At 37.4% G+C, this 19,117-nt stretch overlaps 1 protein-coding gene across 11 annotated transcripts in view; it reads right to left on the bottom strand.

Moving 5' to 3' along the window:
• Positions 1-412: 412 nt before the first annotated feature.
• tmod (tropomodulin) overlaps positions 413-19,117 on the bottom strand; it is a 56,662-nt gene continuing 37,957 nt past the window's right edge. For 3 of the 11 annotated variants that reach the window (XM_053748056.1, XM_053748055.1, XM_053748059.1), the window contains exons 4-10: positions 18,689-18,812; positions 16,574-16,689; positions 16,013-16,117; positions 15,199-15,450; positions 9,211-9,358; positions 7,592-7,889; positions 413-2,523 (exon numbers count right to left, since the gene is read on the bottom strand). In XM_053748056.1, coding sequence (XP_053604031.1) covers positions 2,403-2,523; positions 7,592-7,889; positions 9,211-9,358; positions 15,199-15,450; positions 16,013-16,117; positions 16,574-16,689; positions 18,689-18,812 — 1,164 coding nt within the window. In that variant the 3' untranslated portion in view covers positions 413-2,402. Of the gene's footprint in view, positions 2,524-5,461; positions 5,518-6,538; positions 6,585-7,139; positions 7,218-7,591; positions 7,890-9,210; positions 9,359-15,198; positions 15,451-16,012; positions 16,118-16,573; positions 16,690-18,688; positions 18,813-19,117 lie in introns of all 11 variants that reach the window. The other 8 variants (XR_010369950.1, XR_008404857.2, XR_010369948.1 and 5 more) reach the window with 7 other exon arrangements.

Below are 19,117 nucleotides of genomic sequence, written 5' to 3'. Positions count from 1 at the left end.
GGGTGTATCGAAAATGAATAATTCTATTTTTTGTTACCTGTAATGTACAGAATGCATTTCTATGCCGCAATAATAAGAACATATAAAATTAGTTCCTTCATTTTTTAAACGTATTTATTAAATATCAGCACCTTAAAAACGAAAAACCGGAAGCTACTCATGACAGCCCTTAAAAACCAACCTTAGGCCGAATCAGGAATAAGATATTAATGTTATCGAATCTTCTTAGATTTTAATAGATTGTGCACAATGTGTTAGCGTAATTGTAACTTCACATATCTCTATGAAAAATAAAGCTTAGTGTGAATTATTATTATTTTATTTAAGTTCAGCCTACAACCACATGAATATCTGTAAAACCCTGATAATCATAATATCGTCGGTATAAATTAATAAAAATAAAAGAAGACAATGTCGTTTATGTACTTTATTGTATTTTTTACATTTGTCACAAACTACAGAACTGCGACTCTACAAGTAAAGGATTTCATTTGGACCAAAATGCTCCTGAAACCAATATAAAATAAACATAAATAAAACTATTATTACAAATAAAATTATGTTTTATATTAAATTTTAATTTCATAAATCGTCACAATAAAAGAATATTACACTTTAAAAATCTAAATTCATATACAAATAATCTCTCTTAATGAAACTAAAGACGAAAAAAAAACGAAGCAGTATTTTTTTAATGGAAAAACATGATGTTTATCACAATGTTACGGATACTTACTCTCCAGTAGTTTCTATCAAATATACATAAGAGTTACATTAAGCAAGTTTATATTTCAAGAAAGCAAAAGGTTATAGTGAAACATATAAAGCATTTTTTGCATGAGTTCTTTTTTTCTACGGTTAGACAACAGTTCATTTGCTGAAGACACAAGGCAACGTTGCTACAAACCTAGTGCTTTATTGAAAATTGTATCATTAACATTACTCTCCATTGACGCAGAACATGGCTTCTCTATAGTAAGTAAAGAAAATTAATACGCATAATTTAACGTTATTTCTAGGTACTATGTATAAATAGAATTGGACAATAAAAAAATGCATTGCAGTTATTACCCACTCTAAGTATTTCTTCCCAAAAAATACAATAAAACCCTGAATATTCTGATTCCAGTTTATTTTTCACATTTGCTACAAAATTTGATGTTATAAAAATCAGTCATTATAGAGCATATCAATCAAAAAGATTTTTTCAGTCGTTAGGTTATAAGTCTACTTTCTAAATATCAAGAACATCTAAATAAGGTAACCGCAATCGCTCCAATTTGTATTCAGGATTCAAGGACAAAATGGCCGCGTCAAGATTGCGTGTAGGTACCTATGTTTTATGTGTCATTAAAAAGATAAGATTACATAGGGCAAAAAATAAGTCAAAATAAGAGAAGCATGTTTCGCATTAATGGAATGTGCACATCTATAAAATATATTACAATTCATTATATTAAAATTAATACGATTTCATTAGCACACTAGAATAATATTTAATATTAAAACGTACAAAGTCGATCATACTACAAGTTTTGTCATTCTATATTTTATTTTATATCGTGTACTTATAAAGAAATTTTAATTCCCATTATGTTTTGATTTGTTTGGTTTGTTTGGATGATGGACCTGCCATCCTCAGTTAAAAAAAAAAAATTAACCAAAAAATGGTTCGATTAATATTTTATTGTGATAAGACCATAAAATGACAATTCTTGCCGGAAACATTCAATCATCGTGTACACTATAACCTCTGTTATATTTTAAGTTTTTGTGATTGTGTAGAAAATATAATTAAATTGCTGACCCAAATGGCATTTTTGCAAAATCATTTGTTTTCTAGCTTAGGCAAGATAGCGGCTACTGGCATTGTACGATACGAGTATTTTTCGAAATATAATAATATTCATTCAAGACAAATTTAATTCATACTCCCACTTAGCTTTAAAACAACATTTGAATGCATGTTTCATTATCAATTGTACTTATTCGTTTTTAAATAACCCAAATAAGGTTCATTTCTATTTCCTTTATTTGTGAATTTAAAACAGAATGAGAGTTGCGTTGTTCCTAACGACTCACACTAGATGTCGGCACATAAGCATATGGTAAAATGCTTTATTGTTAGCCAATGAAATTAAACTGAAAAGAAGACTTGACCAAATTTGGTAACATTTTACTGAAAAATATTTTTCTTGTCAAATTCATTTAACAGCAGCGACAAATACAAATTTGTTCCTATATAATTAGATTTCCGTAGTGTCAGAGAAAAAATGCGATAATCCACATTCAATTTTAAAATTAGCGCGCGTAAAGTTAGTTTCAATCTATAAAATAAAAATTGTGCCAATTTGAACCAAGTTCATAGTTTGCTCAAGTTGGGCGATCAAATTAGATAATTTCTACACAGTCACAAGAACTAGCGACAGAGGAGACGTAGCCAGCAAGCGGGTAGCTAGGGGATCCAGCCCACTACGTAGCTGCGGCTGCGAGTGAACTGAGTCAGGCGGCGTACGCGTCCACCTGTGGGGGAGAATGGGGTCCATCATTATAAATGTCAAAGTGTATTTATTTGTTCTTCTTTCGCGTCAAGACAAGGTTATTTTTCGTGTGGATATAGTTGGAGAGCTGGAGAGTGACATGGTTACTTTTTATAAATAGTATAAGCGCGTGTATATATATGATCATATACATGATGCAATAATGTTAAATTCGCGCTGAAGACAGCGCGCATTTGGCCGAACTTATCTTGCTAGAATTAGATTGCTCGTGGCAATCGCTAGTAATCATTATAAAATAGTGGGGAATCGAACCCATAGTACATATGACCATTTTGATTACTAAATAATACACTGAGCGGAAACGGTCAAGAAGAAACCTCCGAGAAAATTCTCCAGAAAAATGCTGGAATATTTCCTATAAGGATTTCCTTAGAAAATTGCCGGTAAATTTCAAGGGAAGAAATTTTCGAGAACAGTTTCTCGACAACGTACAATCAAGAATGATTGATGATTTTGCCGAGAAAATCTCTGTTTTAATCAGTGATTTGCGACATGTTATTTTCGAGGGCTGCTATTTATGTATCCGGAATAACAAAATTAAACAAACATATATTATTATATATGGTTTTATTGTTTCTCGAAGTATTCTCCGCGATGATCTATGCACTTCTGCATACGATGAAACCAATTTTCAAAGCACTTTTTCCATTCTGATTGAGGTATGTCCAAAACGTGTGTTTTGAACGCATCAACGGCCTCTTCGCGGCTCGAAAAACGTTGACCACGTAATTTATTTTTAATGTTTGGAAATAAATAAAAATCATTGGGTGCCAGGTCGGGGCTGTACGGCGGATGACCCGTCAATTCAATCTTTTGACCCTCCAAAAAATTATTTGTTTCAGCCGACTTGTGGCAGCTAGCATTGTCGTGATGAAGTATGATTCTGCGTTGTGGGTTGTTCTTTCGTATTTTTTCGATACCAAAAAAACAAGCGACCATTTGCTTTAAAGTGCTTCTCGCACAAACAACTTTTGTTGGATTCGGTTCATCTTGAAAGACCCACACCGTTGACTGCTGTTTAGTTTCAGGGTCATAAGCATAGATCCAGGTTTCGTCACCTGTGTAGATATTATAAACAGCTTTTGACGTGCCACGGTTGTATTTTTTTATCATTTTCTTACACCAGTCGACACGAGCCTGTTTTTGATCTACGCTCAAGTTGTGCGGAATCCAACGCGAACAAATTTTTTTAACAATTAAATGTTCGTGTAATATCGCGTGTATACTCGTCATACTAATGCCCAGAGACGCCTCTATCTCGCGGTATGTAACATGACGATCTTGCATTACTAATTGTCGCACAGCATCAATATTTTGTTGTACCACTACCGATTTAGGACGACCCTCCTTAATTTCATCCGTGAGCATAGACCGTCCACGTTAAAATTCCTTAAACCAATAATACACAGTGATTTTCGATGGTGCTTCATCTCCAAAAGTTAAAATCAGTTGTTCGATGCACTGTTTTTGAGTTAATCCACGCCGAAAATCATAATAAATCATCGCGCGAAAATGTTCACGAGTTAAATCCATGGCAATGAAGACAAGCTATTTTCAAAATTGGCGCCAATTGAAAAAAACAAATGACAGGGACATGAAAAATATTTATTCTCTAGCCGAAGAGTTCTATTTTCAAATGTTGTAATTACTTTTTAAATATTCTAGAATTATTGGCCAGTTCCGGATACATAAATAGCAGCCCTCGTATTATTTATGCATAATATGCAAGTACATAGACGTGATGTGAAAATGACGAAGGGCTGCGTTGGATGAAATATTTAAAATAAAAGTTTGATTATGAAATCTCTCGCAGCCAATAATTTATAATTCAATATATAATTTACCTATTTTTAAACTTAAATATACTTAGGTGTAACGCCACTAATGAAAACCTAAAAACAATACAATGTAAATTAAAAATACACAATTAACGACAATATAACATCAAAAGTAAGGTTGAATTAATAATAAAATAGTATTAAACTAGTAATAAAAAAGCAAAGGCGACTTAAAAGAGAGAAATTCGATATTATTATTCAGCGAAGCTCAATATTTAATCTGTGCTCATTCTAATAAAAATAAGCAGAAATATTAATAAAGGTGTAAAAGAAATTGAGAGCGAAAAGAGCTTACAAAGATGTTTTTAAGATTAAAACATAAAGAATAACGTTCTGTATCTTGCAACGAAAATAAAAACAAGTTATGGGCATGATGCAATAATGTTAAACACAAATGAGGAAATGCACTAGCATGCTTAATATACAAAAGTATATATGAAATGTTTAGAATTTTTTTATTTTAGAATTTTTTTCATTAAAAATATGTGACAAACTAAGTGTAGGTATGTAATCAATCTCGTGGTGTTTAAACAAAGCGAGCATTAAACTGAATTTAACTTACTGCATTAATAAACCTATAAGAGTTTGAAAAACATGAATAAATATGTTCCCCACCAGCTACAAAAAATGAAGTATGCTCAGAAATATATACCCAATCATAAACAAAGTTAAAGCATACTTCAAGCTACAGTATGTTTAGTTTCGCTCTTTCAATGACAAATATTGCAAAGTGCGATAGTGACAATTAACCTATTTAAAGTGTGCTTTGTTTTTTTTATTATTAAGAGAGATATTGTCTAAATTCGGCTTCGTAAAGAGCATGAAAAACATATTTCTTTAATTTAACAATTAATTTTTAAGATAGAGAAGGACACTATGTATTTATTTATCAGCACATAATAAATGTTATGGAGTGACAGAGTATGCTTTAGAAAGCCGAACCAGCTCTATCCCTTCGCAGTATATGCATTAATTACAGTCGCTGCATGTGAAATCGCCAATCGAAACCTTAAAACCATGTTTTATTTCAGCATTAAGTTCTATTTCAGCATTGTCACTCACCGCAGATGAGGGCTCACGGGTCTAAGCGCTGTTCTGGCTGCGTCGTTGCTGGCGTACTGCAAATCATACACACGGACGGAAATCAGGCATGGTTCATTATACACGGGGTGTACTGACGTTCACTATCACAAGTTGGAACAGAAATGAGGAAGCCTGAGGAAGTCAACATTTTGTTTTGCATTGTTTTTATATTCTATATTGACTATATGTTTTTCATTCACCGTAAAATTTTAGCTCAATATAAAAACCAATAAGGCAGAGGAAAACTTGTGACATTACAGGCAAATTAATATTTTTCTTTAAGTAGTTCCACGGAAATATGAAAAAGATACTTCATGAATATGTAGATAAAAAAGTTTTTTTTTTAAATTAACAATTCGAATAGTGAAGGCCAGTATTGGATTGGGAGCAAATATAATAACAAGTCTCATTTATATAACAGGGGTCTAATATCAAGTAATCGAAATAGTAGACATAGTAAACAGGGTACATAACAGTAAAGACATGCCGTATCAGTTCAAACAATGTTAAGAACGAACTCTACATTCATGAGTCCCAGCGAGTTTTGTAACGCTTCACGCTTCAAAATATACATTCCTCTCAGTTCCAGAATGAGATGAAAATATGTGGGTGTTTCGAAAACATGGAGCGAATAACAAACAACCATTAACATTTATGAAACATGGTTTTAAAATGCAAAAGAGGTACTTCCTCATTTACGTTCTGGAACATATAGAACGATAGCTCCTTACATACATATAAATTGACTAACTAAAAGGTGTACAACTGGGACTCAAGTTAGTTGACATTAATATTTCACACTCATGCGATCGTTAGTTTCGTTCACATTTTAAATCGTAACAATTTCATCAACTCCATGTAAGGTTGCCACTTAAATGCTTGGAAATCAAACTATCCTGTCACAATTGGGACCCCACAGCTAATCGAAGGCCTAAGCTGACATCCTTATTAGCAGAAGCCTTGGCTGTGAAAAAAAAACCCTCAAAATGTAGCATGGCACGTTTGCATAGGCCTTGGTTATTTCGCTCTAAGAACTCAATAGTAGTGGAATTTTACCGATAATTGCGAAGTCTATTTATAACTTTCTACGCTCCCCTCTCGGCTAAAATAAAATGTTAACGGTTAAAATTTATAACACATCACAACATTAGTCGACGGACTACGATTAAGAATGAGAGCAGATGTTTAGAGATAGACAAATTATTTAGATAATAGAGTAAAAACGTGTTATTCAGTTGTGTCACTTGTACGCTGGGCGCCAGTGACATTACATTTTTTTTGTGCAGTTTTACAGGACGTAATAGCGATCTTCTTTTTTTTTCACAGTTACTGGCAATGTGCAAAAATTACATAAATACAAGGAGAATAAAGAGGATGTATAAAAGTTTGTAGAACTGTCATAGGTTATGCCTTTTTAACTTTGTTCAAGTACAACGAACATAAGAAACGCTGTTATAGCTGTGTTATGTTATACGAGATATCGATTATTGAACGAATGCATAACCTCAAAATTGAGACTTAATTTTGACAAATCGCAAGTGTGACAAAACCCTTATAAAACTGCACGGACATAAGTCGCCACTCAAATCAAATAATAAGCATTGTATAAGCGAAGTATGTTACTTTGCCGTGCCAACATTTTAACCCTTTGTCTGACCTTCCTATTGGCTACGCGCCGCTTTTTGCATGTTGTTAAAGAATCTGAATTGGAGTCGCAGCGTTAGGTCTTTCCGTACTGCAACGAAACACAAACTGTGACTATGTGTGCGGCGAACGGTGCTCCGCATTGCGGTGTGTTGCCAGCTTTAAGATTGATATGCAATTAAATTTGACAATAAAATAAAAATCGATGCCTCTTTAAATAAGAAATTATAAGAAAAACAAAATAGTGTTTAAAAAAACTAATGCTTTGCCAGTGGTTACAAATAAATTCGATATTGTAATGCGTTTAAAAAATCAAACTTCAATTAATACTGGCCACAAAAAAGAACTATATAGTCATTTCCATTGCATATCACCATCCAAATCGGCACATAAACCTAAACGTGTATTCTACACAAGAAGGGAGAAGGACACACGTGAGTATGATTGATTTCCGCGGGTACTCACGAGTGGGGATTCGGGTTTGTATCAGGTCTCTCTGCCAGCACAATTGTGTCTTGTATCCTTTCTATCTCCGTCTTTTGTTCTATGGGAATTATTCTCTCAATGCCTTCTGGTGCATCGACGGGGCTTTCTTTAGCTTCGATTGTGATGGTGTTTTCTACGTTTTCTGTGGTGGGGGTGACCGCCTCGGCGCTGGGGGGGGTGAGGTTGAAGATGCTGGCGTCGACGCCCACGGCCGGCGGCCGTCCGCGCGGCAAGCGGAGGCTGAGCGAAGCACTCGCTTTCTTTTGCACTCGACAATCTGTTTAATTCGGTTACTGTAGCAACGTATGTCGTGATAGTTGGTCTGGTTTTTCATTATTATAAAATTGAAGTTGTTAATCAATGCTTTGGACTTGCGATTTCTATAATAATCCTAATATTAAACACACTGAATGCAGCACAATATAATGGCTGATTTTGAAAATGTAACGGGAAAATGTTCGTGGAAATGCGCCTGGCGTATCACGTCGTTGTTTGCGTTCTGATAATACAACACGCTAGGCGTATGTTTTCGCAGTGAGCGTGTTGAAAGAAGATATCAATATAATCCATAAATTGGACACGTTGCTACAGTAATTGATATGATTTTTTACTGTGATATATGTATATTCGGTGATATATTTACAGTGCGGTGGATCAAAGCGCATAGATTTAATGGCGGTTAAGACACAACACTCTCCAATATATGGCTGGTGTACTTTGTGAATTAATTCTTCGTCTTTCGAGACTTTATTTCTCCAGTCGCAAAATCCTCTAATCTTCCATTGAGACGTTGTTAATAAGCTAAGGGTGACTTCAAACTACCCGTTGCGTACTGATGTATGATTTATACGATATATCTGCGTGAATCGTGATTCTGACGATAGTATAAAAGCGTTTAAAATCCAAACTGTTATAATATCGTGTCGTGAAGCTACAGATAGGTACAGTGAAAACACCACGAATATAACATATATTCGATAAATGCATGAATGGTGCTGCCACTTACAAAGCTGCTGTTGTCAACTTAGTATGTTTTTGTGGCCTTGTTAACAGATCATTATTGATTCTGTGCCTATTTTATTTTACATGACAATAGACAATAGAATGATACTGAAATTTGAGATTTATACACACTGAATGATGCGATTGAAAGTATCCCTGAAAACGATTGAAAGTATCCCTGAAAAATGATGTGTCACGCACACACAAGAGTAAATATTTTATTAATGAATTTTTCGTAATTTATCAAATAGATATCGTAAATTACGAAAAACACAATCTCTCTGAAATTTTAAGAAACACATTAAGTCTTCGGTCATGGCCAGACCAGTGGCGTAGCTAACGGAGGGCTAAATGCCACTTAGATTCTGATTTACTTAGTACCTATAAAGTAATGAGAATTTCTCCCAGTATTTTAATATACTTACATTTATATTTTCATTTTTATTGATGAATCTGTATTTCGTCGAATCTTGAGTACGAATACAGAACAAACGATTGTAAATAGTTTAGTCGGAGGGCCTAGTTTATTTTTGATCCCAGTAGCTTCGGATACATATCTATACAAGAAAGAGTATATAAGAAGAGTGTGCACTGACTCCTGTCGATGTTGCGCTGCAGATGCGTGACGACGCGATGGCGCGCGTCGCTGTACTCCAGGTGCAGCCCCAGCCGCAGCAGCGCCGGGCTGCGCTCCACCAGCGACGCGATCTCCATCTCCGTCTTGTTGCCCAGCACTTGCGACCGCTGCGTACCAACAAACATTTTTGTTCAGACAACAAACAAACAAACATACATTTGGTACACGAGTAAATTATAACTTGGAATAACACATAGGGTACTTTTTATCCTGAAATTCCAACGAGAACAAAGCCCAGCTAGTTTTAAAAATATAAATATAAGAAATAGGTCCAGTTTTAGATAATTTAGACACAAAGATTGAAAGAAGCTTGTAATTTTAAAATCATTGTAGGCGACGCACTTAGGATTTTATTTTATTTTATATTATTTTGTGTCAGGGATCACAATGTTCTTCCGTGAGGACAAAGAAGTCTAGTGCGTCCTCATTGGCACGACGTAAACAGCTGGAATTCCAAGCTGCTGAAGCGAAAGCCAAAATTCAGTTACAGTTAATCGATAATCGTTTGGAAGCACAGCTCGCCATCGCGAATGCTGAGGAAGAAGCAGAAGTCGACGACGTGGCCAGCCGCCGCAGCAAGGAACAGCTGCACAGTCGTGTGGAGTGTGGAAGATTGGCTGGATCACAAATGCGTCACACCTGCACCTTGCCCTGCAGGCGACCCTAGAGATGGCATGCAGCAACTGGCTTACACGCTTAAGGATATGATGAGTAAACATTCCTCACAACAGGAACAACGCCTACTTAGTCGTCTCGCTACTCCACGAGACCTGCCTGTATTTAGTGGTGATTGCATTGAGTGGTTGCATTTCAAGAAGGCTTATGACGAGTCAACAAATGTGTGTAAATTCAGTGATTCTGAAAACTTATGGAGATTACGTAAGGCACTGAAAGGCGAGGCCAGAGAAGCAGTGACCGACCTGTTGATAGGCAACACCCCGCCGTCGGCCGTTATGGAGATGCTGGAATTGAGGTTTGGACGACCTGATTTAATAATTCACAACCTCACTACTAATTTGAGAAAGCTAGCCCCATTGTCTACGTCATACCAAACAGAGATTGTTAACTTTTCAGTAAAAGTGAATAATTGTGTGGCAACCATTCGTGCATTAAATCAAGATGATTATTTACGTAGTCCCGAACTGTCAACAGCCATCATTAGTAAACTGCCCAGTACATTAGTCGGAAAATGGACTGACTACGCCTTTGAGAAATTATCAAATGGTAAATCCAAGCTGGAATTACTTGCAGCATTTTTGATGCGTGAATCACAAATGCTATCATTAGTTGGTGCAACGTTTGAAATTAAAAAGTCTCAGGAACCACCACCAAAACGCATCGAGACTCAGCACCGCCATCGTACTGTCTGCACAACTGTTGAGAGCGATCACAATAACAAGTGCAAGTTCTGTGATAAACATAATCATCAGCTGAATGTCGTGGTTTCAAGCGCGCCATGCGTCGAGATAAGTGGCGATTTGTAAAAACACAAAGATTGTGCTTTCGCTGTTTAGTGGCTCGACACGACACTGTGGTATGATGCATCATCGGCTACTGCATTGGAAAAAGCAAACAGTAGATCCAGTTCGAGATGAGCCGCGTCCGGCGCACTCGGACTCGACCTCATCCAACGCGACGATCGCCCATGTGTCGAATCATCAGGGTGGAGTAATGCTAAAAGTGGTAGAAGTGCTATTATGCGGACCTAACGGTAGTGTGACAACATACGCGTTATTAGACGATGCCGCGTCAGTGTCCATTATTGATTCCGAATTAGCGGATAGCTTAGGATTGCAGTGCGAAAGTTCAAGTGCTATAAAGTTTATTGATGCGTTCGGTCTTGAAGTGTATCAATCAGATGCCCCTAAAGTGCGTGCCCGAATATCCGGTTATGACAGTACTAAATATGACATTAAGTTACGTAAGGTTTCAAAATTAAATTTGCCGAAACAAAATTTATCTCTAGTAAATAACCTAACTTGTGATCATTTATTGTCAATTAAAGGTAAAGCGTGTAGTAAGTGTGTGGTGCCGCGTCTACTGATCGGTGAGGATAATTATTATTTAATTGCCCCGCTTGAGATACGACACGGCGGGAAAAGTGAGCCATATGCAACTCGCTGCCGACTAGGATGGTGCATCCACGGCTGCTGCAGTCGCCCTCACTCCTCGGTAAGTGAACATATTTTCCATCTCGCTTCCCCTAATGTAAACAATTGTGACGATATAAACAATTTGAATGAAATGATTACGGCCTCATTTAGTATTGACTCTGTTGGTATATGTTCCAAAAGCCGTGAGAATGCCTCGCATGTCCGAGCTATTCAAATTTTGAATAGCACGTCACGCCAAATAGGTAATCAGTGGGAAGTAGTAGGCCTACCGTTTACGACAGACAACTTGTGTTTACCCGATACGTATAGCTATGCATTGAATCGCTTGCGGTTGTTGTTACGTAAGTTCACTGATAAGGCGTATGCAGAAAAATATAGATGTGAAATAAACAAGTTGTTTATGAATGGATACGCTCGCGTACTGACTGAGTCTGAGCTATTCATGAAGTTCGATAATGTCTGGTATTTACCACATTTTGGAGTGTCAAATCCAATCAAACCTAATAAATTAAGACTTGTATTTGATGCCGCCGGTAAAGTTTATGACGTGTCCCTAAATGATTGTTTAATAACGGGTCCCGACTTATATAATTAATTACTAGGTATTATGTTCAGATTTCGTGAAAATGAGATTGCATTCATTGGTGATATTGAGAATATGTTTTTAAGGATTAAGATACGTTCTGAAGATCAACACGTTCTTAGGTTTTTATGGCAAGAAAATTTAGATTCGCCATTGAAGGTATGTGTGATGCAAAGTTTAATTTTTGGAGCTACGTGCTCACCCTTCATTGCACAATATATTAAAAATAAAAATGCACTTAAATACGAGGATGACTGTCCGGAAGCCGTCCACGTTATAATTAACAATCATTATATGGACGATTGGCTTTATTCGACGACAAGCGCCGATAATGCTATTAAGTTAATCAACGAGATTAGTTCTATTCATAAGAGTGGTGGATTTTTTATGCGAGGTTGGTCGAGTAATAACAAACAGGTTTTAGATAACATACCGGCTGATGCGCTCGCGCACACCGCTATACAGTTTAAAGACGGAGCTACGAACACAGCTGAGCGCACACTCGGGTTGATATGGCATCCCGCGCGCGATACATTTGCCTTTAATATTTGTTTAGATCGTATCCCGCATAATATTTTAAATGGTATTGAGCGGCCAACTAAAGCAAAAATGCTTAGTATTATTATGTCTGTATACGACATCCACGGGTTTTTGTGTCCATTTACGATAAAAGCTAAAATATTGTTACAAAATGTACATCGTAGTGGAGTTGATTGGAAATGCCACATCCGTTATGAGGAGCATTGTAAATGGATGAAGTGGCTTAATGATTTGAAACAGATAAAGTATTTAGAGATTCCTCGATGGTACAGTGGTCAGAACGACTACTTTCCATGTTATGATATGACATGTTCTGTGACTGAAAATGTAACTATTGTTGATGTTCAACTGCACATCTTTTGTGATGCATCTACACTCGCGTATGCTTCGGTACTTTATTGGCGTCTTACCCGTTCTGACGGAAGTGTTAAAATTTGTTTTGTTGCTAGCAAGAGCAGAGTATCTCCGTTGCGCCCGATGTCTGTGCCGCGGTTAGAACTACAGGGTGCTCTGATTGGAGCACGAATGGCTGACGTGGTACAAAAGGAGCACACGTCACTGAAACCACATAAGCGTTATTTTTGGACTGATTCTAGCACAGTACTTCAATGAATTAGAAGTGACCCTAGAAGTTATAAGCCTTATGTGAGGTACGTGCCAACGAAATTAAATGTAGCGGATCTAGCAACAAAGGAAAACACTGAACTTGTTTCATACAGTGACGTTTGGTTTCAAGGACCTGAATTTTTACGTATGACAGAAAATAACTGGCCAAAGGATTTGAAATGTACCAAGCGTTCTACTGATGCTGTTGGAGAAGAATTAAGTGTTAATTTGGTGTTCAGGAGTGGATCACGTGACCTGGCTCTTTCGTTACTAATGAAGAGAGGTTTTCGTCATGGAATCGTTTTCTCCGAGCTGCAGGCAGAGTCCTACAATTCATTAGAAGGTGTCGTCGTGAGAAGACACTTTTGGACTCCACTGTACTTCTGGACGCGGAGGAACTGATTTTTAAGAAGTGTCAACAGGATTCCTTTGCTGCTGAAATTCAATGTCGGAAACAAGGCAAACCGTTAATGTCAAATAGTCGTTTATTGACATTAACTCCATACTTAGACGAGAAACAGATAATGCGTGTAGGTGGTCGTGTGGATAAGACTGCGGGTGTGTGTCAGTCGACGATTCGTCCAATGATTCTGGACGGCAAGCACAGAATTGCTCGTCTGCTTGTTGAGTACCATCACAGACGAGCAATGCATGGAGCGCACGAGACAGTTGTCAATGAGTTGAGGCAACGATATTGGATACTGCAGCTGCGGCCCACTGTACGCAGCGTAGGAGCGAGCTGCCTCTTTTGTCGTTATCGTCGCGCAGCACCGCGTCCGCAACGTATGAGAGACTTACCAGCTGTACGTTTACAACACAATCGGCGTCCCTTTACTTGTACTGGGATTGACTACTTTGGACCTATGGAGGTCACGGTAGGAAGAGGAAGACAGAAGAGGTACGGCGTATTATTTACATGCTTAACCATTCGTGCCATACACATAAGAGCTGGCGGAAAATTTATCCACTGATTCCACAATCATGGCCATAAGAAGGATGTCAGCGCGCAGAGGTACCCCTGCCATTATCTACTCAGATAATGGTACAAATTTCAGAGGAGCTGACACTGAGTTGAGGCAGAGTCTTCGTGAACTCAACGTTGATAAACTTCAAGAGGATGCAAGCGTCCGAGGTATTGTCTGGCGTTTCTTGCCCCCCGGGGCACCGGAAATGGGCGGGGCCTGGGAGCGAATGATACGTACCGTTAAAACAGCCCTTAAGGTGGTGTTGAAAGAGCGAGCTCCTCATTAAGAAACCTTGTCAACTTTGTTGATTGAGGTTGAAGGTTTAGTGAATAGTCGCCCAATCACACACGTGTCAGCCGATCCTAACTTTCCTGAGGCCTTAACGCCTAATCATTTTTTGTTAGGTACTTCCTCTAATCAGGTTCCCTTTGGTAGGTACGACGAGACTGATCTAAGTCTTAGGAAAAAGTGGCGAGTAGCTCAGAGACTCACCGACATGTTTTGGCATCGCTGGCTTAAGGAATATTTACCAACATTGTTACCTAGGCAAAAGTGGACAGGAGACGAACGCGGTTTGCGAGAGGGGGACTATGTTCTACTCGTGGAGCCGAACTTGGAGCGCGGCTGAGCGCGCACGCAGGTGACGATGGTCGCGTCCGAATGCTGGACGTCGCCCGACTACATCCGACTGATTGATACAGTGCTGAGTTTACATCTCAGCACTGGGGGGTGGATTGTAGGCGACGCACTTAGGATTTTATTTTATATTATTTTATATTATTTTCTGTTGAAAAAAATTATGTTTTCTCAAATTAATATTTGGCTTTGCAACTAGTAGCGCCATCTGTTGCGCAACAGTGGAACCGTCTTAAACACGGTAGAATATTTTATTTTTTATTTTTGTAAGTCGGTAGTCCGATACTTCGAGACGATTCTACAACATTGTTCTGCTACGTGTCTGTCCTAAAACTTTAATCTTCTTTCTAATTGTGTCTACAATAAACGCGTAATTCAATTCTACCTAGTTTTTTCATTGCATCGGCTACAATCATAATATAACAAAGCGTAATTTCTACTTATTATAAAAACCCTACACACCAAATTGAACCGTAACAAAACGAAACAAAGTGCATTTTTACCTGATTGGAAGCTCTGAATTCCTCCACACAATTGGTGGTCAGTAACGACTTGACCAATTGCACCACTCCTTGTGGACTTATAAAATTGGTTTCCACGTTGACCACCCTCAAGGTACTATTTACTTGTAAAGCGTCGGCCAATAGCTGCGCAGTGCGGTCGTTGAGGCCGACATTGACCAATGAGAGGACTTCTAGATTGGTATTGGTCTTTAGGGCTTCGAATAGCTTCTCGAACTTCTCGTCGCTTATGTTCTGAAAAGAGATACATTTTGATAAAATATTTATGAGTATACGTTACGCTATGATTGTTAACTGAATTCTGAATTTATTATATTGCACAACTAATTGTGAAAGTAATGTTAATAGTGCGCAGACAGAGAAAGCTATAGACCATGTCATATCATCCATTTCGCTCATACAAGAAAGATATGCGCATAATAGATACATAAGAAAAAACGAGACAGCACGTTGATTTAAATTATTTTCATTTAAATTCTATTTTTTTTCTATATACCTATCTAGCGGCCCGCCCCAGCTTCTTTCGAGTAAAACCATAATAAATTATACACCTAAAACCACCTCCGGAATCACACTATCTATTAATAAACCCGCATCAAAATCCGTTGAATAGTTTTTAAGATCTTAGCATACATATAGACAGACAGACAGCGGGAAGCGACTTTTTTTCTTTTTTATACTTTTTTGCTTTGATGATACCATAATTCATGTTGTCGAGTCGGAACAATGGCTGTAATATAATTTTCCTGCAAAACGTGGCTCTGAAAGCTACAAACAACCAGCAAGTAGAATGTACCTTAATATTATTCCAATTGAGATCAGTGAGCTTCAGGTCGTTATCACGCACGCGCTGCAGCGACTCATCCGGGTCCGTGGCGTTGGGCGGGTCCATCGGGAACACCTGGGGACCACATACACTCACATTTATATTACACACATACAATATTAAGCGGTGGTGGTGTAATGGTTCGAATCCTACTCGTACCACCACATGAGTTTGTATACCAATAAAAACTAAATATTGCTTGCTTCCGGTGAAAGAAAACATCGTGAGGAAACCTGCACTCTGGTTGATTATCAACCTGTGTGTGTGTATTGGGGAAGGCGATGACAAACCACTCCATTATTAGTGCCAAGATAGTCACCGTGTGTGTTTCAATCCACGTAATGACCACGTGAAATGAACACTCTCAGCCATGAGGAATACAACTATGAAGAAAGATAATATTAATATTAAACTTGTATTACAATAACACAGAAATGCGACTGTATAACTGAATAGGAAACTAATTATGTCCAGCTGTGATATTCGTTTAAGCATCACGATATACAATGCTTTACTTTCGAGTCAAACGACCTTAGGTTTGGAGGCCTTGGTGATGCCGTCCCAGCCCAGCCCCACCGGCTGCCCCTTGTTGAGCAGCGACGCGTGGTATTGGTCCTGGTTCATCATGGAATGGAAGCCGAGGATCGCTGCAAGGACACAGGATATATAGATAAATAGATATAGATAACTACTTGTAAACTTTCGTTGCATAATTATACAAGATAGAAGATTCTATCGGACAGTCGTCCGTCGCTTGCTGAGTCAGTCGCCCAGCGACCTCGGACCTTTGTAACAAGGTCCGTAACGTCTGGGAAATAAAAAAGGTATGTGCGCGTTTAATACCTGTTATTTAGTATATACAATGATGATATCTTATACATTGGCATTATTTTATCTACATGCTATATGATACTGAACAACGTTTCGTATGGAAGCAACCAATAAATGATATTTTTTTTCGCAATTTCGGAGTTACTCCCATACTAAAAGTCGTGTTACTAAAATGTATTAAAAGTCACCCTGTACATAGATAAATAGATTAGACTATTTGTAGCACGATTTACAAATGAGCCATAAGTTACAATAATGGTATTCAGATACAAATGAGTGGAAAGGCAGACTCATCGCAAACGCAATATCTTCCAGACGACCTTTGGGTCGAAAGAAATAAAAGTGAACTAAGATGGGTGCAATAAAATCCATAGAATTAAATAAATTAAGCAGAAAAATCCCAACATTATAAATTCGAAAGTAAATTTGTTTGTTACCTCTTCACGCTCTATCTAGTTTAAAGGACGGAGAATGACATAGGGTACCTTTCTTCCCGGAAAAATAACTGCTCCCGTGGGAAATCACGCGGGTGAAGCCGCGCGCAGTATATACATATAAGAAATAAATAACAAGATGTGAAAACCTAATGTTCATTTTTATAGCATAGCAAACGAGCTTGATAATCTAAGGATGGTATTAATAGGAGATCCTAATAGATCTTTCATTTACAAGAAATAAAAAAAGTATAATGTACGAAAACAATGTTTGAATTGCATACAACAACACACAAGAAACATCATTTGTAATTAACATGAAGTCATATTTTTGTCTTCTTTTAGGTCACCCACAATATCATAACGCTGATTGCTCACAATAATTTTTACACGCATACACTAATTCGAACAACGAAACATGTGGACGACTGCCAGATATTTTAAATCCAGTGCCAATGACAATTTCTCCTTTCAACCATAAAACAATGTCATAATGCGCGTAATACAAATCATGCCACTGATATAGCTGATATAGCTAGATAGGTCTATATCGTGTGTTTGGCCTCTATTTTTTTCACAGTAACCTAGATCTGGTCAACATTTCAGTTCGATTTTCGTTGGCAACAGACACCTATATGAAAGGAAAAAACTAAATCGATATAAAACTCGGAAACCCGCTCAAAAAATAAACCTTTATTAATATTGAAGATTCAGCTGTGATTTTATGACCGGCCTGACGTCGATCCTCTTTGGGAATACTATTGTCGCCTACGAGTTTTTTTATCACTGAATTGCTTCAGACAACATTCACGATTTAGGAGACTTTAAGTCAGTTACAGTTGTTGTTGATGCTGTTTAAGATCACTAGCGTGTTTAACATTACGCCAACCTATATATGTTATGGGAAACGACTCATTGCAAGCGTCATTGTATTGAAACAAGTATTTATTATCTGTTCGAATTACATAGCCAGTATAAAGTCAGGATAATTATAAAATTTTTTTAGTCAGTATTAACGCAAGGAAATAATTGAATCGCCAAGTTAATTAGGTTTTTCCTAAAGGGTGATAATAAAAATGATGATGAAATTAATTATATTTTTAAGTATAAGGAAAACCCGTCGTTTTCCTTCCTACAGTTTCCTTCATACTACTAGTTTACTATCTTTAACAATATGTAATGAAGTAAGAACTGTTCTATTGTTATATTTAGAGATACCTCTTATTATTGGCTTAGTTGCTATAATTAGTAGATAAGAAAATTTGTTATTAAAGCTGTTGGTCTTTTTTTAATATTAAAAAAATCTGCGTCCCCAATCTTCTCTGGTGGCAGCGATGGGATCCACTGTATCTTATAACCTGTAAGACACGAGTTTACTCACCAGCCAGGTCAATGATCTCCTCCTGGGAAGCACTGTCGAGCGCCTGCTCATACTCATCGCCGAGGTCGATCGAGATCTGTTCATCCGCGTCTCTTATCTTTTCTGGTGGAGGCGGTGGGATCCACTGGAGAAAACAAATCGATAAAATATTAATCATTTGCTATTCACCAATGTAATAAATTTCTATTCGCAATGTTTATCAGATTTTGTAATTTATTATTTAAGAATACCGCCATGTTTTATACTAGTCGTTTTAAATCTGCTAGAAATGAAAATTCAGAACAGATACATAGTCCATGTGTAACTAGTTGTGTAGCAAGATTGTTAATACTTTTATCACACAAGCTTGCGAAACTTAGGTACCAAAACAGCGTAGGAGCTACTCCTCTACATTAATCTTGCTTCCATGAAGAAATTAGAATGGTAGTT

The sequence above is a fragment of the Plodia interpunctella genome, chromosome 7 (assembly GCF_027563975.2).
Source record: "Plodia interpunctella isolate USDA-ARS_2022_Savannah chromosome 7, ilPloInte3.2, whole genome shotgun sequence".
Classification (NCBI taxonomy): Eukaryota; Metazoa; Arthropoda; class Insecta; order Lepidoptera; family Pyralidae; genus Plodia; species Plodia interpunctella.
Note: the sequence above shows the minus strand (reverse complement) of the source record. Positions and strands in the feature narration are given on the sequence as shown.